The sequence below is a fragment of the Chiloscyllium plagiosum genome, chromosome 46 (assembly GCF_004010195.1).
Source record: "Chiloscyllium plagiosum isolate BGI_BamShark_2017 chromosome 46, ASM401019v2, whole genome shotgun sequence".
NCBI classification, from domain to species: Eukaryota; Metazoa; Chordata; class Chondrichthyes; order Orectolobiformes; family Hemiscylliidae; genus Chiloscyllium; species Chiloscyllium plagiosum.
Window position 1 is genome coordinate 9,847,780 of NC_057755.1, and position 15,430 is coordinate 9,863,209.

Genomic DNA, 15,430 nt, shown 5'->3' on the forward strand with positions numbered 1-15,430 from the left:
GGCTTCTTGCAAGAGAAATAATGCCTGACTAATTTATTAGAGTTCTTGAACAAGGTAACTAGCAGGAGAGACACAGGGAAGCAGTGGATGCGATGCACTTGGATTTTCAGAAGGTGTTTAATAAAGTACCACACCTTTGGCTTCTTCATAAATAAGTGTGTTGGAGATAGTACATAGCGTGGAGAGAGGATTGGCTTAATAACGGAAGACATAGAGTTGGGGTAAGCAGGGCAGGTCATCTCAGAAAGCAATCTATAAACTACATAAAACATGACAGCGCAGTATAGACCCTTCGGTCCTCGATGTTGCGTCAACCTGTGGAACCAATCTGAAGCCCATCTATCCTACACGATTCCATTGTTATCCATATGTTTATCCAGTGATCATGTAAATGCCATTGAAATTGGCGAGTCTACTACTGTTGCAGGCAGTGTGTTCCACGCCCCTACTACTCTGACTAAAGAAACTACCTCTGACGTCTGTCCTATATTTATCACCCTTTAATTTAAAACTATGTCCCCTTGTGCTAGCCATCACCATCCAATGGAAAAAAAGGTTTCACTGTCCACCCTATCTAACCCTCTGATTATCTTGTATGTCTCAATTGAGTCACCTCTCTACCTTCTCTCTCTATTGAAAACAGCCGCAAGTCCCTCAGCTTTTCTTCATATACCAGGCAACATCCTAGTAAGTCTCCTCTGAACCCTTTCCAAAGCTTCCACATCCTTCCTATAATGCGGTGACCAGAACTGTATACAATAATCCAAACGCGGTCGCACCTGAGTTTTGTACAGCTGCAGCATGACCTTTTGGTTCCAAAACTCAATCCCTCTACCAATAAAAGTGAACACACTGTATGCCTTCTTAACAGCCCCATCAACTTGAGTGGCAACTTTCAGAATCTATGCACAAGGACATCAAGATCTCTCTGCTCATCTACAGTACCAAGAATCTTACCATTAGCCCAGACTCTTATTGCTGTTGCTCTTTCCGAAGAATCACCTCTCACTTTCCCGCATTAAACTCCATTTGCCACCTCTCAGCCCAGCTCTGCAGCATATCTATGTCCCTCTGTAACCTGCAACATCCTTCTGCACTATCCACAACTCCACCGACCCTCGTGATATCCGCAAATTTACTAACACATCCTTCGACGCCCTCATCTGGATCATGTATAAAAATGACAAACAGCAGTGGCCCCAAAACAGATCCTTGCTGTACACCAGTAGTAACTGAACTCAAGGATGAATATTTCCCATCAACCACCACCCTCTGTCTTCTTTCAGCTAGCCAAGTTCTGAATCAAACCGCTAAATCACCGTCAATCCTGTGTCTCTGTATTTTGTGCAATAGCTTACCATGGTGAACCTTCTCAAATGCCTTACTGAAATCCAAATACACCACGTCAACCGCTTTACCCTCATCCACCTATTTGGTCACCATCTCAAAGATCTCAATAAAGTTTGTGAGGCACGACCTACCCTTCACAAAACCTTGTTGACTATTCCTAATCAACTTATTTCTCTTTAGGTGATGATTAAATCCTATCTCTTTACCCACAACTGCAGTAAGGCTCACTTGTCTATAATTACCAGGGTTGTCTCTACTCTCCTTGAACAAGAGGACAACGTTTACTATCCTCCAGTCTTTTGGCACTATTCTTGTAGACAATGAAGACATAAAGATCGAACTAGTGGAGTACCACAAGAATCAGTGCTAGCACAACACTCACTTAGAATAAATAGAAATGACTTGAATGAGAAAAGTGAATGTACTCTTCCTGAGTTTGTGAATGGCCTGAAAAAAAAACAGTTTGGGAGGCCAGCGATGAGGATTTAAAGGATGGATGTGGACAGGTTAAGTGAGTGGGGAAAAAATCTTGGTAGATAGGGAGTAATGTGTGGAAATGTGAGTTTATACACTTTGGCTGGAAGAATAAATAAGTTGACTATTATTCAAACGGAGAACTGAATATTCAACTGGCATTGGATGCTGTCTATTTGGCTGATACCTGGTGTGGAGGGACTGTCTTAAAAAAGTTTGATTGGAATTTAAAAAGTGACCTTATTGAACCATGCAAAATTCGTAGGAAACTTGACAGGGTAGTTAGAGATAAGTTGCTTCCCCTTGTGGGAGTGTCTAAGACCAGAGATCATAGTCTCTGAATAAATGGTCTCTCACTGAAGAGACAGATAAGGAATTTACTTGCTGAGGGTATTAAATCTGTGGAATTCGCTACCGCAGAAGGTGGCTGAGGCTCGGTCCTTCAGTGTGTTCAATGCTGAGATCAATTTTTCAGTCAGGGAACAAAGGTTATTGGGAAAGAGCAAAACAGTGGAGTTGAGGATTATCAGATCAACCATGATCCCATTGAATGGCAGAGGAGCCCTCAAAAGCTAAATGGCCAACTTATGCTAAGCCTTATGGTTTAAACTTCCTCAGAATTCTAGCTCGCTCCTTGTTCAAGAATTTAGCTGTAATTCCAAGCGGATGGGCGCTCCCAACCATCCTGAGATGGCCATGGTTTTCACCACGATCGCGACTTCTCCAGAAGCAGCCCAGCTCAGCTCTTCATCGCCCTGATGGCTTGGATCCTCCAGCTACTACTTTTTCCAAACTCTGGGGACAACCCTGTGCACTGTTTAGTCAGTCAATTACTTTGAAGGCACAGAAAGAGCTGCACTCTGGGATTTATTTCCTGTAGCCCACCTGCAGTATTTCACACCGTGATCCGAGTTTAGATGCTTCTGCGTCTTTTACAAGGGTCTATCTTTATTTTCCTTGCAATTTTCCCCAAGAGCTCCTTCTCACTTTCATTCTCACTACTGTTTATCAAATCGTGTAGTCATACCAGTGACATGACTTTGTATTGTTTTAGACTTTTCATCTTCAGCATAATAACCAAAGATGTATACATACGTACTAAATGTATTAATATCAACTAAATATCTGTAAATAAGATACATATGTTAATTTACTACCAGTAAGTCTCCATACTTGCTTCCAAACTGAGAATTCTAACTACTTTGCAAGAAGCCAATTAACAGGAATGAACAAAACTAAATGAAGTTCAGGATTAAGAGAATCAGATTTTAAGTAACAATGTAAAAGGAACTTAGTGAAAGAGATTTGTTGTTGAAATGAGACAAGTTGTCGATGGAGAATGTAATCAGTGTAAATGTAGTTTAAAGTCCTTTCTCGGTGAACAATCTTCAAGCTCACCCTTGACTTTGTGGCAGATATAGGCGGCAAACCAAATACGTACTCACTCAACCCTCGAGCGACAAGTCAAAATACCTAAACAGAATTAGGTGGTGCCAGGATGACCAGTAGAACGATAAGCTCTGCCCAATCATGGTGGAAATTTGGGCCCCAGTAGCTGCAGCCATCTACCTTCCCCTCCCTTTTAGTTAGGTCTCCATGACATTGTGGGACCAATCAAAATTGCTGCTTCACCGTGATGGAGAGGGAGTCAGTGATTGGGAGGAGCTGGGGAGAAGCAGGATCACTGCATGTTCTGTCTGTCTCAAATCCAGGGGCAATCATTCTCTGGTGTTGCCTCCCCATTTCTCCCACCAACCTCCCCCTCCCCCCCCCAAAAAAAAACCCTTCCATTATTGATTATTTTATTGAGTGTTTGATTGGGACAGTTTTCCCTGGGCAAAGTCACCCACCATCCCTGTATAATTGAAGTACTGGTCTTTTTAATGTGGTTTCAAGCTGTTTGCTTCCTCAGAAATTTGAAGGTTCACTTTCCCTCTTGTTTAAGGTGTGATTCAAAAGGAAAAAGCTCTGAAACCGGGATTAGTGTCCCTACCTGAATATTGGACAAGTCATCTGTTCAAGTTGTGGATTGCACACAAGCACGCGCGCGAACAAACACACACACACACACACACACACACACACACACACAGGCAGGGGGAGGCAGAGATGCACAGGCACACACACACAGGTCAAGACACAGGCAGAGATGCGAAGGCAAACACAGACACGAACAGACACACATCATACCAAGTGGTGCTTGTTAAACTGTTAAACTGCATGCTGTAAGATTGATGTAAAATCTAGACCAGCAGTACAGTGTCACTCTGCTGGTAAATGAATTCATATAGTCTTTTGTGAATGTGGTTATATATGTCCATCCTTCTGTGGTAGTGACTTGCTGTTAAACTATCGTCTCAGTGTGTGTTGCCTTATTGAGTGTGTTGCTGTTAGTTGGCGTTATAGTTGCTCCTTGTGCGATATAAAGTTGCATTGTGCATGTCTCCTCCTCGTGTCACGGTGAGTTACTGTTACAGCTGTGCGTGGGATGTTGCATTGTGGTCTTGTGTAATGGATTTGTCGTGTTAACCTTGTACTTCAGGCTGGTGATAATGTGTGTCAACCTCTTTCAGCATCACATGAGGTATCAGCACATGCTGAAGAAGAAGTACGTGTGTCCACACCCATCCTGTGGCCGGCTTTTCCGACTTCAGAAGCAGCTGCTACGGCACACAAAGCACCACTCGGGTATGTACCAGCAATCGCGGGTGGGCACGGAATCAATAGTTGGCTAGTGTGAGGGAGGGGGTGGAGTGTCGTTGCCAAGTGTTAAGGCCTGAGTCTGTATGGAACCCTGTTTTGCAGACTGCGAGAGGCTCTGTTTTCAGGTTCATATTCTGGATCCTGCATTATTCAGAAGCTAAGCAACCAAGGCAGAAGTTGCACAGGTGTCATTGGAATTATACTGAATTATACCACATTCTAACCCATTCGGTCATTTCAGTCCAAGTCAAAATGAACTTAATCAGCAATGAACTCAACGCCACAGCCAGTGCGGTAGGATCGTGTTATGTAACTGAACTAGCCAACCAGTAGACTAATGATCTCGATAAATCGTGGCTGAAGAAATTTGTTAATTTCAGTTCAATAAATAAATTCAGGAGAAAAATCTAGGACCAGTAATGATGACAGTGGATTGAGATAAAAGCACATTTACCTCATTAATGTGAGGGGAGAGTATCTGCTGTTTTTACTCAGTTGGACTTCCATGTGATTCCAGACCACAGTGGTGTGGTTGCTCTTGGTTGCCCTCTGAAATAGGCCAGCAAGCCACTCAGTTGTACAATCCCTGCAGAAGACTACGGCGTCCAACATTAATCTAGGCACTGGTATCAGAACTGAGAAAGGAATGCCTAACCTCAGCGATTCTTTCAAGTTGCCCTCACGTTCTGGGGGGGTTTTAGACTAATGATCTCGATAAATCGTGGCTGAAGAAATTTGTTAATTTCAGTTCAATAAATAAATTCAGGAGAAAAATCTAGGACCAGTAATGATGACAGTGGATTGAGATAAAAGCACATTTACCTCATTAATGTGAGGGGAGAGTATCTGCTGTTTTTACTCAGTTGGACTTCAATGTGATTCCAGACCACAGTGGTGTGGTTGCTCTTGGCTGCCCTCTGAAATAGGCCAGCAAGCCACTCAGTTATACAATCCCTGCAGAAGACTACAGCGCCCAACATTAATCTAGGCACTGGTATCAGAACTGAGAAAGGAATGCCTAACCTCAGCGATTCGTTCAAGTTGCCCTCACGTTCTGGGGGGGTTTTGCGTCAATCTCAGGAGCTGTTGGTCTGCAGATCAGTAACACCTACTGAGACATGCCTTCCAGCCAAAATCCTTGGCGCCTGCGTCATCCCTGGGAATGTCTTCACTGCAGACCCACGTAGTCTCATTATTGTCAGGAGGCTGAGGGGTGACCTTAGGGAAGTTTATAAAATCATGAGGGGCATGCACATGGTAAACAGACAAGGTCTTTCCCCCTGTCTTGGGGCAGTCAGCAACTAGAGGGCACAGATTTAAGGTGAGAGGAGAAAGATAGTAAAAGAGACCCAAGGGGTAACTTTTTCACGCAGTGTGGGGTAAGTGTACGAAATGTGCCGTCAGAGGAAGTGGTGGTGGTTGGTACAATTACAACATTTTCAAGGAATCTGAGTGGGTATATGAAAAGGAAGGATTCAGAGGGATATAGGCCAAGTGCTGGCAAATGGGACTAGATTAATTTAGGATATTGGGTTGGCATGGACAGGTTTGACCAAAGGGTCTGTTTCTGTATTGTACAGCACCACGACTCTAAACATTAGGTAAAATGTGGGCAGAGAAGCCCAACTCCTCTTCTCCCACCCTCTCTTCCCTATTACTGGCTCAGCACTCCTCCATGTTGAACAGTACTTGGAGGAAGAGTGGAGGGTAGCACGAACCAAATGTGTTCTGAGCATGGGTACTTCATTGCAAGAGTGGTTTGGTGGCACCAATATTGAGTAACCTAGCTGAATCCTGAAGGATCTATCTGTCGTATTAGATCATGAGAGAGCCAAAATGAGAGAAAACACAGATGAGCTTGTCCCCAACAAACTACTACTTGCAGGTACTTCTAATGATGATGGAATTGTTAGGAGCCTGTGCTTGTGGACAAGGAGTCCTGTCTTTACACTGAGGGCCCCGTCCTTCATATTGTGTGGCACTGCCAACACGTTAAATAGGATATAACAGATGGTGCATCTTAAAGCTCAGCAGCAGAAAGGTTACCTCCACAGTCCATAAGTTTCTGACTTTGGCACATCCTTCATTCCATATTGCCATCAAATGGTGGTGGGAGGGGGGGGTGCGGGGATCAATCCTAATTCAGGCAAGTGTGTGGAAGGTGCTATCTGTAGTATCAGGCAGAGTTTTAGAATGAGCTGCCAATCTGATGAAGGTACAACACAGGACAACATGTCAGCTGAACAATAGAAGCAGCATTTCTTTCTTTCTTTTCTTTCTCTCTTTCTCCCTTTCTCTCTCTCTCTCTCTCTCTCTCTCTCTCTCTCTCTCTCTCTCTCCCTCCCTCTCTGTGGACAATGGGTGTTGCTGTTAAGACTGGCATCTGATTTACATCCCCAATTATCCTGGTACCAAGTGGGTTGCTGGGCAGTTTCACAGTTGAGAGTCAGTCACATTGCTGCGGATCTGTACCTACATCTATGCTAGACCAGTAAGGATTGCGGCTTTCCTCCTTTCAAAGGCCATTGGTGAACCAGATGCAGTTTGGCAGGAGTCAATGATCTTTTCATGGTCATCATTACTGAGCTTCTAATTCCAGATTTATCGATCGACTTGAAATTCCACTAGTTGCTGTGGTTTGACCCCATTTCCCTGGAACATTCGCTGTTTTACTAGTTCAGTGACACTGTGACTACTCCACTATCTAAACTCGATCGTACGCTAATGTCAGGCAAGTGAACAGGTCGGTTCAGGACTCCCCAGTCCTGCCACATCCAGTCATGAGTGCCAATAGAAAATTTTCATCTCCAGGCTCCCATTCCTGTTAGATGGACTCCAGGACCAGTGCAACCATCATCCACCAGAACAGTAGAGTGGATGATCCACCTTAACTCCTCCTAAAATCCTTGCTGTCACAGAAACCCGATATCTTTTCTTGGATCTGCCCTTCCTGACTCCTCGCTACACCGGCACGTTCATGAACACATAGAGCAGTTTCTCTCGCCAGACGAGTCTGAACTTCAGCTGTTCTTTCCCTTTGTCCCCTCCTCTGCGCCGATATCCCCACCCATCCTTGTTTCACCAGCAGACGTGGAATGGAATTAGCGGCGCCCCAGTGTTGAAACTTCATCGGTTGCAACATTCAGACTTGAAATTGATACCTGTATGCTGACTTTGTTTCCTCTGTATGACCAATCATCATTCTGTGTTGCTGCAATCATCTCTGCTGCTTGTCTGACATGATATTCTCTCTGTCCCTTGCCTGTTGTCCTTGATCATTCTGTTTGTGTCTGACAGATCAGCGGGATTATATCTGCGAGTATTGTGCCCGTGCCTTTAAGAGTTCTCATAATTTGGCCGTTCATAGAATGATCCACACAGGAGAGAAGCCGCTGCAGTAAGTACCAAAGACTTGTGCAGAGTTCCAGAGCTCAGTTTCCCTCCCCCGACCCCACCATCCCACTCTCACTCTCTCTTTCTGCCCCTGAACCTGCTGCCATTTTCATTCAACCCTGTTATTTCCATGCACTCTCTCCTTCCTACTCTCTTGTAAGTTCCCCCTCTGTCACCATGTCCTCCCTGCTTTGCACCTCCTTTCTCTTCTGGTCACCACTGTTGCCCAGTCTGCGCCAAACCCTTTCGCTTTTCAGCTCCTCTCTAGCTCAGCATTCTGCCTGTGAAACCAACTCCCCCCGACCCCAGCTTCCAATTCTCCTTCATCGTCTACCTTCTACAATAACCTGACCACAATAGGAAGGATGTTATTAAGCTGGAACAGGTGCAAAAGAAGACTTACAAGGATTTTACTGGGGTTTGGGGAGTTTGAGTTATAAGGAGAGGCTGGGTCGGCTGGGGGAACATCTCCAGGACACCCGCACAATTACCCCATTGCCCCATGGCTCAACATTTCAACTCCCCCTCCCACTCTGCTGAGGACATGCGGGCCCTGGGCCTCCTCCACCACCACTCCCTCACCAACCGCCGCCTGCAGGAAGAACTCGTCATCTTCTGCCTCAGAACACTTCAACCCCAGGGCATCAGTGTGGACTTCACCAGTTTCCTCATTCACCCCCCCTCCAATTTATCTCTCCACCCTGGATGCTCCCTGCCTTCATTCTTGATGAAGGGCTATTGCCCGAAACGTCGATTTTCCTGCTCCTCGAATGCTCCCTGACCTGCTCTGCTTTTCCAACACCACTCTAATCTAGACACTGATTTCCAGCATCTGCAGTCCTCATTTTTGCCTTGGTCTTTTTTTTCAGTAGGGCATATCAGGTTAAGGAAGGACCTTACAGACATTTACAAAATCATGAGGTGAATAGGCAATATTTCCCCAAGGGTAGGGTAGAGGGCATAGGTTGTAAGGTGAGGGGGGTGAGATTTAAAAGGAATCTAAGGAGCAACTTTTTGCACGCAGAGGGTGATGCGCATATGGAACGAGCTGCCAGAGGCAGTGGTAGAGGTAGGTTACAGTTGGCAGACATTTGGACAGAAATGTGAATAGGAAAGGGTAGAGGGATACGGACCAAACTACTTCATGGGCATGGCCAAATTGCGATGAAAGGCCTTTTTCTCTGTGCTGTATGACTCTGATTGGCTTCCTGCCCCCTTCTGCCCTCCGTATCTCGAGTGTATAGAGTCATAGAGACGTACAGCACGGAAACAAACCCTTCGGTCCAACCCAATCTAGTCCCACCTGCCAGAACGCGGCCCATCTCCTTCCAAACCCTTCCTATTCATATACCTATCCAAATGGTGCAATTATATCAGTGTCCTCCACATCCTCTGTGTGAAAAGGTTGCCCATTAGGTCTCTTTTATATCTTTTCCCTCTCACCCTAAACCTATGCCCTCTAGTTCTGGACTCACCGACCCCAGGGAAAGGTTTTTGCCTATTTACCCTATCCATGTCCCTCATAATTTTATAAATCTCTATAAGGTCACCCCTCAGCCTCCGATGCTCCAGGGAAAACTGCCCCAGCCTGTTCAGCCTCTCCCTATAGCCCAAACCCTCCAACCCTGGCAACATCCTTGTAAATCCTTTCTGAACCCTTTCAAGTTTCACAACATGTTTCCGATTGGAAGGAGACCAGAATTGCAATATTCCAACAGTGGCCTAACCAATGTCCTGTACGGCCGCAACATAACCTCCCAACTCCTGTACTTCGTACTCTGACCAATAAAGGAAAGCATACCAAACGCCGCCTTCACTATCCTATCTACTTGCGACTGCACTTTCAAGGAGTTATGAACCTGCACTCCAAGGTCTCTTTGTTCAGCAACACTTCCCTAGGACCTTACCATTAAATGTATAAGTCCTGTAAGATTTGCTTTCCCAAAACGCAGCACCTCGCTTTTATCTGAATTAAACTCCATCTGCCACATCTCAGCCCATTGGCCCATCTGGTCAAGATCCTGTTGTAATCTGAAGTAACCTTCTTCACTGTCCACTACACCTCCAATTTTGGTGTCATCTGCAAACTTACTAACTGTATCTCTTATGCTCATATCCAAATCATTTATGTAAATGACGAAATGTAGAGGGCCCAACACCGATCCTTGTGGCATTCCACTGGTCACAGGCCTCCAGTCTGAAAAACAACCCTCCACCACCACCCTCTGTCTTCTCCCTTTGAGCCAGTTCTGTATCCAAATGGCTAGTTCTCCCTGTATTCCGTGAGATCTAACCTTGCTAATCAGTCTCCCATGGGGAACCTTGTCGAATGCTTTACTGATGTCCAAATAGATCACATCTACCGCTCTGCCCTCATCAATCCTCTTTGTTGCTTCCTCAAAAAACTCAATCAAGTTTGTGAGACATGATTTCCCACGCCATTGTGACTGTCCCTAATCAGTCCTTGCCTTTCCAAATATGTGTACATCCTGTCCCTCAGGATTCCCTCCAACAACTTGCGCACCACCGACATCAGGCTCATTGGTCTGTAGTTCCCTGGCCTGTCCTTACCACCCTTATTAAACAGTGGCACCACGTTAATCAACCTCCTGTTTTCCAGCACCTCACTGTGACTATCGATGATACAAATATTTCAGCAAGAGGCCCAGCAATCACTTCTCCAGCTTCCCAGAGTTCTCGGGTGCACCTGATCAGATCCTGGAGATTTATCCACCTTTACCTGTTTCAAGACATCCAGCACTTCCTGCTCTGCAGTATGGACATTTTGCAAGATGTCACCATCTATTTCCCTACAGTCTATATCTTCCATATCCTTTTCCACAGTAAATACTGATGCAAAATATTCATTTAGTATCTCCCCCATTTTTGCGGCGCCACACAAAGGTCGCCTTGCTGATGTTTGAGGGACCCTATTGTCTCTCTCGTTACCCTTTTTGCGTAATGTATTTGTAAAAACTCTTTGAATTCTCTTTAATTCTATTTGCCAAAGCTATCTCATGTCCCATTTTTATCCTCCTGATTTCCCTCTTAAGTATACTCCTACTTCCTTTGTATTCTTCTGAGGATTCACTCCATCTTTCCTGTCTATACATTACATATGCTTCCTTTTTATTAACCAAACCCTCAAAATTCTTTAGTCATCCAGCAGTCCCTACACCTACCCAGCCTTTCCTTTCACCCTAACAGGAAGATACTTTGTCTTGATTCTCGTTATCTCATTTCTGAAGGCTTCCCATTTTCCAGCCGTCTCTGTACCTGTGAACATCTGCCCCCAATCAGCTTTTGAAAGTTCTTGCCGAATACCATCAATATTGGCCTTTCTCCAATTTAGAACTTCAACTTTTAGATCTGGTCTCTCCTTTTCCATCATTATTTTAAATCTAATAGAATTATTGTCGCTGGCCCCAAAGTTCTCCCCCACTGACACCTCAGACACCTGCCCTGCCTTATTTCCCAAGGGTAGGTCAAGTTTTGCACCTTCTCCAGTAGGTACATCCTGCTATCCCTTATCAAAAACGCCAGTCCCCCTCCTCTCTTGCCTCCCTTTCTATCCTTCCTGTAGCATTTGTATCCTGGAACATTCAGCTGCCAGTCCTGCCCTGAGCCATGTTTCCGTAATTGCTATGATATCCCAGTCCCATGTTCCTAACCATGCCCTGAGTTCATCTTCCTTCCCTGTTAGGCCCCTTGCATTGAAATAAATGCCGTTTAATTTATTAATCCTACCTTATCCCTAACTGCCCTGATTGACTCGCTTCTGTTCTCAACTGTACCAGTCTAAGATTGATCTCTTTCCTCACTATCTCCCTGGGTCCCACCCTACCACCTTACTAGTTTAAATCCTTCTGAGCAGCTCTAGCAAATTTCCCAGATATTACTACTCTCGAGGACCTCCTTTTTAAATTCCTGCCTAGCTCTTTGTAATCTCCCTTCAGAATCTCGACCTTTTCTCTTCCCATGTCGTTAGTTCCAATGTTGACAATGACCTCTTGCTGGCCTCTCTCCCCCGTGAGAACATTCTGCACCGTGTCTTGATCCTGGCACCAGGGAAGCAACACACCATTCTTCTTTTTCGCTGCTGGCCACAGAAACGCCTGTGTGTACCTCGGACGAGAGAGTCCCCTAACACAATTGATCTCTTGGAAACCGACGTACCACTCGTTGCATTAGAGCCAGTCTCAATACCAGAAACTTGGCTGTTCGTGCTACGTTCCCCTGAGAATCCATCACCCCTCCATTTTCCAAACTGGCATACCTGTTTGAAATGGGTATATCCAAAAAAGACTCCTGCACTAGCTGCCTACCTCTCTTACCCTTCCTGGAATTAACCCATCTATGTGACTTTATCTGCCATCCATCACATACTGTTGCTGTTGCAAATTCCTCATTGCTTCTAACTGTCTCTCCAACCGATCCATTTGATCTGATAAGATTAACAGCCAACAGCAATTATGGCAGATATAATCTGCAGTAACCCTTCAATTCTCTTTAAACTCCCCCATCTGTCAAGAAGTACATATCCCTCTATTAAAGGCCATTTTTTGTTCTTTCACAATCTACAGTCCCAGAAATTAACCCCGTCTTATTCATTTACAAACACTACCCTAGTTTAAATTAATAGTTATGGCTTATATTTTAAGTTTAATCAAGAGACAAATCTCCAAAAACACATCATCAAAAAAAAACCCACTCCACTCACTACTGCAGATTCTCTGTAGGCTACACTTAAAACAACGGTTAACTTATTTGATTCTGTGCTGTGAACTTAACCCATCAGATTCTCCAAGATAAGTTGGGAATTTCAGTGTTTGTTAATTTTCCCAGATACACTCCGTTGTCCAGTGATACATGAATTCAAACGGCAAAGGCAGTAACTGTTCAGATTCTCTCTCTCTCTCTCTCTCTCTCTCTTCTCTCTCTCTGTCTCTCTCAATGACCTCACCATGTGCTTCCTTTGTCTGTTCTTCTCCCTTTTAAAACGGCTGTTCTTTTGACTTCTTTTTTCCAAAGTTCCAAAGCAATGCAACAGCATATAAAACAGTTATTGCTGCTCCTGGAATTTGAGGAAATCACCTCCAGCATCTAAAATACCTCAAAAAAAAGGAGCATCTCTTACATCCAGAATTTTTTCCCGTCCTCCATATTGGATTACCCAGCTAACCAGCCTCTCTGTCCTGTCCCTCCCTCCCAGGTGTGAGATCTGTGGCTTCACCTGCCGACAGAAGGCCTCGTTGAACTGGCACATGAAGAAACATGACGCGGACGCTAACTACCAGTTCTCCTGCAACATGTGTGGGAAGAAGTTTGAGAAGAAGGACAGCGTGGTGGCTCACAAGAGCAAAAGCCACCCAGAGTTGGTTATCGCCGAGGCTCTGGCGGAGAGTGCGGAGTGTACCGTTCTGGACCCTTGCAGTGCGCCCTGAGACAGACTCGTGCCATTTGGAACATGCCCACCCCTTCCCCTCGATGTGACAGAGGAAGGGGCGGGTACCAGAGAGACAGACAGACAGAGGAGGAGGGAGACTCTCCTCAATTCAACTTAACCGGTGTACATGTGTGGATCGGAAGAGGGGCATCTTTATTCAAACCCAGACACCCTCCCCTCTCCTGGCCCAACCCGTTGCTCAGACAGCATCCCCAACAGCCTCCCCCAGAGCCGTGGAGAGACCTCCAGCCATAGCCCTGAGTCCTGTTGGAGCCCCCTCCCAGCGTCTGGATCGTTCTCCTGGGCAAGTTGCAGCAGAGATAGATGGACCAGGCTTGAAGTTTACCACTGCGTTCGCAAGGCAGCTTATCAACTGCCTGGAGCGTCACTAGAGTGAATCTGGAGCATGTCACAGTGTGTGTGCATGCAGACACGTGTGTATCTTGTGCTTCAAGGAGATGAGGCATCTTGCATAGGATCAAAATGGATTCAGCGTAGGGAGACGGGAAGTCCAAACCAAGGTTTTTTGCCTTTACTGATTGCTGTCAGGTGATCTCACTGGGTGAGTGGAAATGAGCTAAGGGTTCTGCTCCTGATCACTGGGTTGGCCAGGGACAAGAAATGGGCCGGGGTCTATAAGCTCATACTTGAGGAGGGGCTTAGGGTTCTGAGTGCTCGCCTTTCCAATGAAAGGGCAGGTTGCTGAGGAAGCAGCTCCAACACGGCAAGGGAAAGGTATTCTCCCAAGCCGCCAATACTGTTGGTTCAGTGCTATGGGATCCGAGGCCCTCAGAGGCTGGGTTGGCCGTTGGTTGAGAGGATTGAAAGACAAGCATCCCATATTGTACCCCCATCAGAAAGTAGTGATGTTGCCACTGAGACAATGAGAGGGAGAGCATTTAGAGAAAGACATGTTGGCTGTGGGGGGGGGGAGAGCTGAGTGTCTGTACACACCGAGTGAAAGGTGTCTGAGCACGGTGGTGAGTCCCAATGAAGTGGGGTCTGGGTATGTACACATGTTCATATAAACGTGTGCTGCACAAGAGGTGATGGGGTGAGAGCACCGCTGAATGCTGGTGAGTGCTGAGGCGTGGCTGCGGTGGGTAACAAGCTCATACCAGACGGTTATTGAGAATTGCTGCACGAGGTTGTGTAATTGAGAGAATGTGAAAAGGTGTGTGTGAGTGTGCACGTGAAAAAGCATGCACAACGGTGAGCCTGTTCGTGCATGTTTGTGTGTGTGCGTGTGTGCGTGCTGGATCGGAGGTCTCTCTGCTCCTGATGGTGTAAATACCTGTAGTGAAGTGGGCCTGTAGTCAGACCCTATTGGAAGGAGTTGATGGCTGTAGTTGGATTTATACTGAGCTGGAAATCGCGGGGGTTTTTGTTACTGTTTCACGTTATGGATTGCATAGATGAAACCATTAGACTCCACTGTGAGCACTGTTTAGTAGAAATAAATCTGTATAATTAACTATTAAAAAAGAGCAATAAACACAGTATTTTCTTCCATTGTGTTGTCTTTTTACGGGTCCTGCTCTATGTGCATGTCTGTACTCTGCATATGCATATCCCATTTGTGTGTTCTGTACATCTGTGTCCCTTGGATCACTGATTATAGACTCTACATGCCCACTTTCCTCAGGTCCAACTGTGTTCATCTCTGTTTGTGCTCTCCACAATGTTTTTGTCTACTGTTTTTCCATCTGCTTATACTTGCTGTAACAGCCCATTGTAAGTGAAAAATAAACTGAAAGAACTGTGGATGCTGTAAATCAAACAAAAACAAAAGTTGCTGGAAAATCTTAGCAGGCCTCAGTATCTGTGGAGAGAAATCAGAGTTAAATTTCGGGTCCGGTGATCCTTCCGCATCACCGGACCCGAAATGTTAACATTGATTTCTCTTCGCAGTTACTGCCAGACTATTGCATGTACTGTGTGCACGTGTCTGTATTCCTGTTTGTTGGAATTTTTTGTGCGTGCTGTTATAGTGTTGCTATTCTGTATGTGACCATGTTTTCTCCCTTACTGTGGTACCAGTCCATTTTTCGTTGTCTGGCTTGT

General features: G+C 45.4%; 1 protein-coding gene across 3 annotated transcripts in view; it reads left to right on the top strand.

The window, feature by feature from the left end:
* Positions 1-14,878, top strand: part of LOC122544083 (E3 ubiquitin-protein ligase ZFP91-like) — a 71,293-nt gene extending 56,415 nt beyond the window's left edge. For 2 of the 3 annotated variants that reach the window (XM_043683093.1, XM_043683095.1), the window contains 3 exons: positions 4,398-4,512; positions 7,825-7,924; positions 13,133-14,878. In XM_043683093.1, coding sequence (XP_043539028.1) covers positions 4,398-4,512; positions 7,825-7,924; positions 13,133-13,364 — 447 coding nt within the window. In that variant the 3' untranslated portion in view covers positions 13,365-14,878. Of the gene's footprint in view, positions 1-4,397; positions 4,513-7,824; positions 7,925-13,132 lie in introns of those variants that run through there. The other variant, XM_043683094.1, reaches the window with a different exon arrangement.
* Positions 14,879-15,430: the final 552 nt, after the last annotated feature.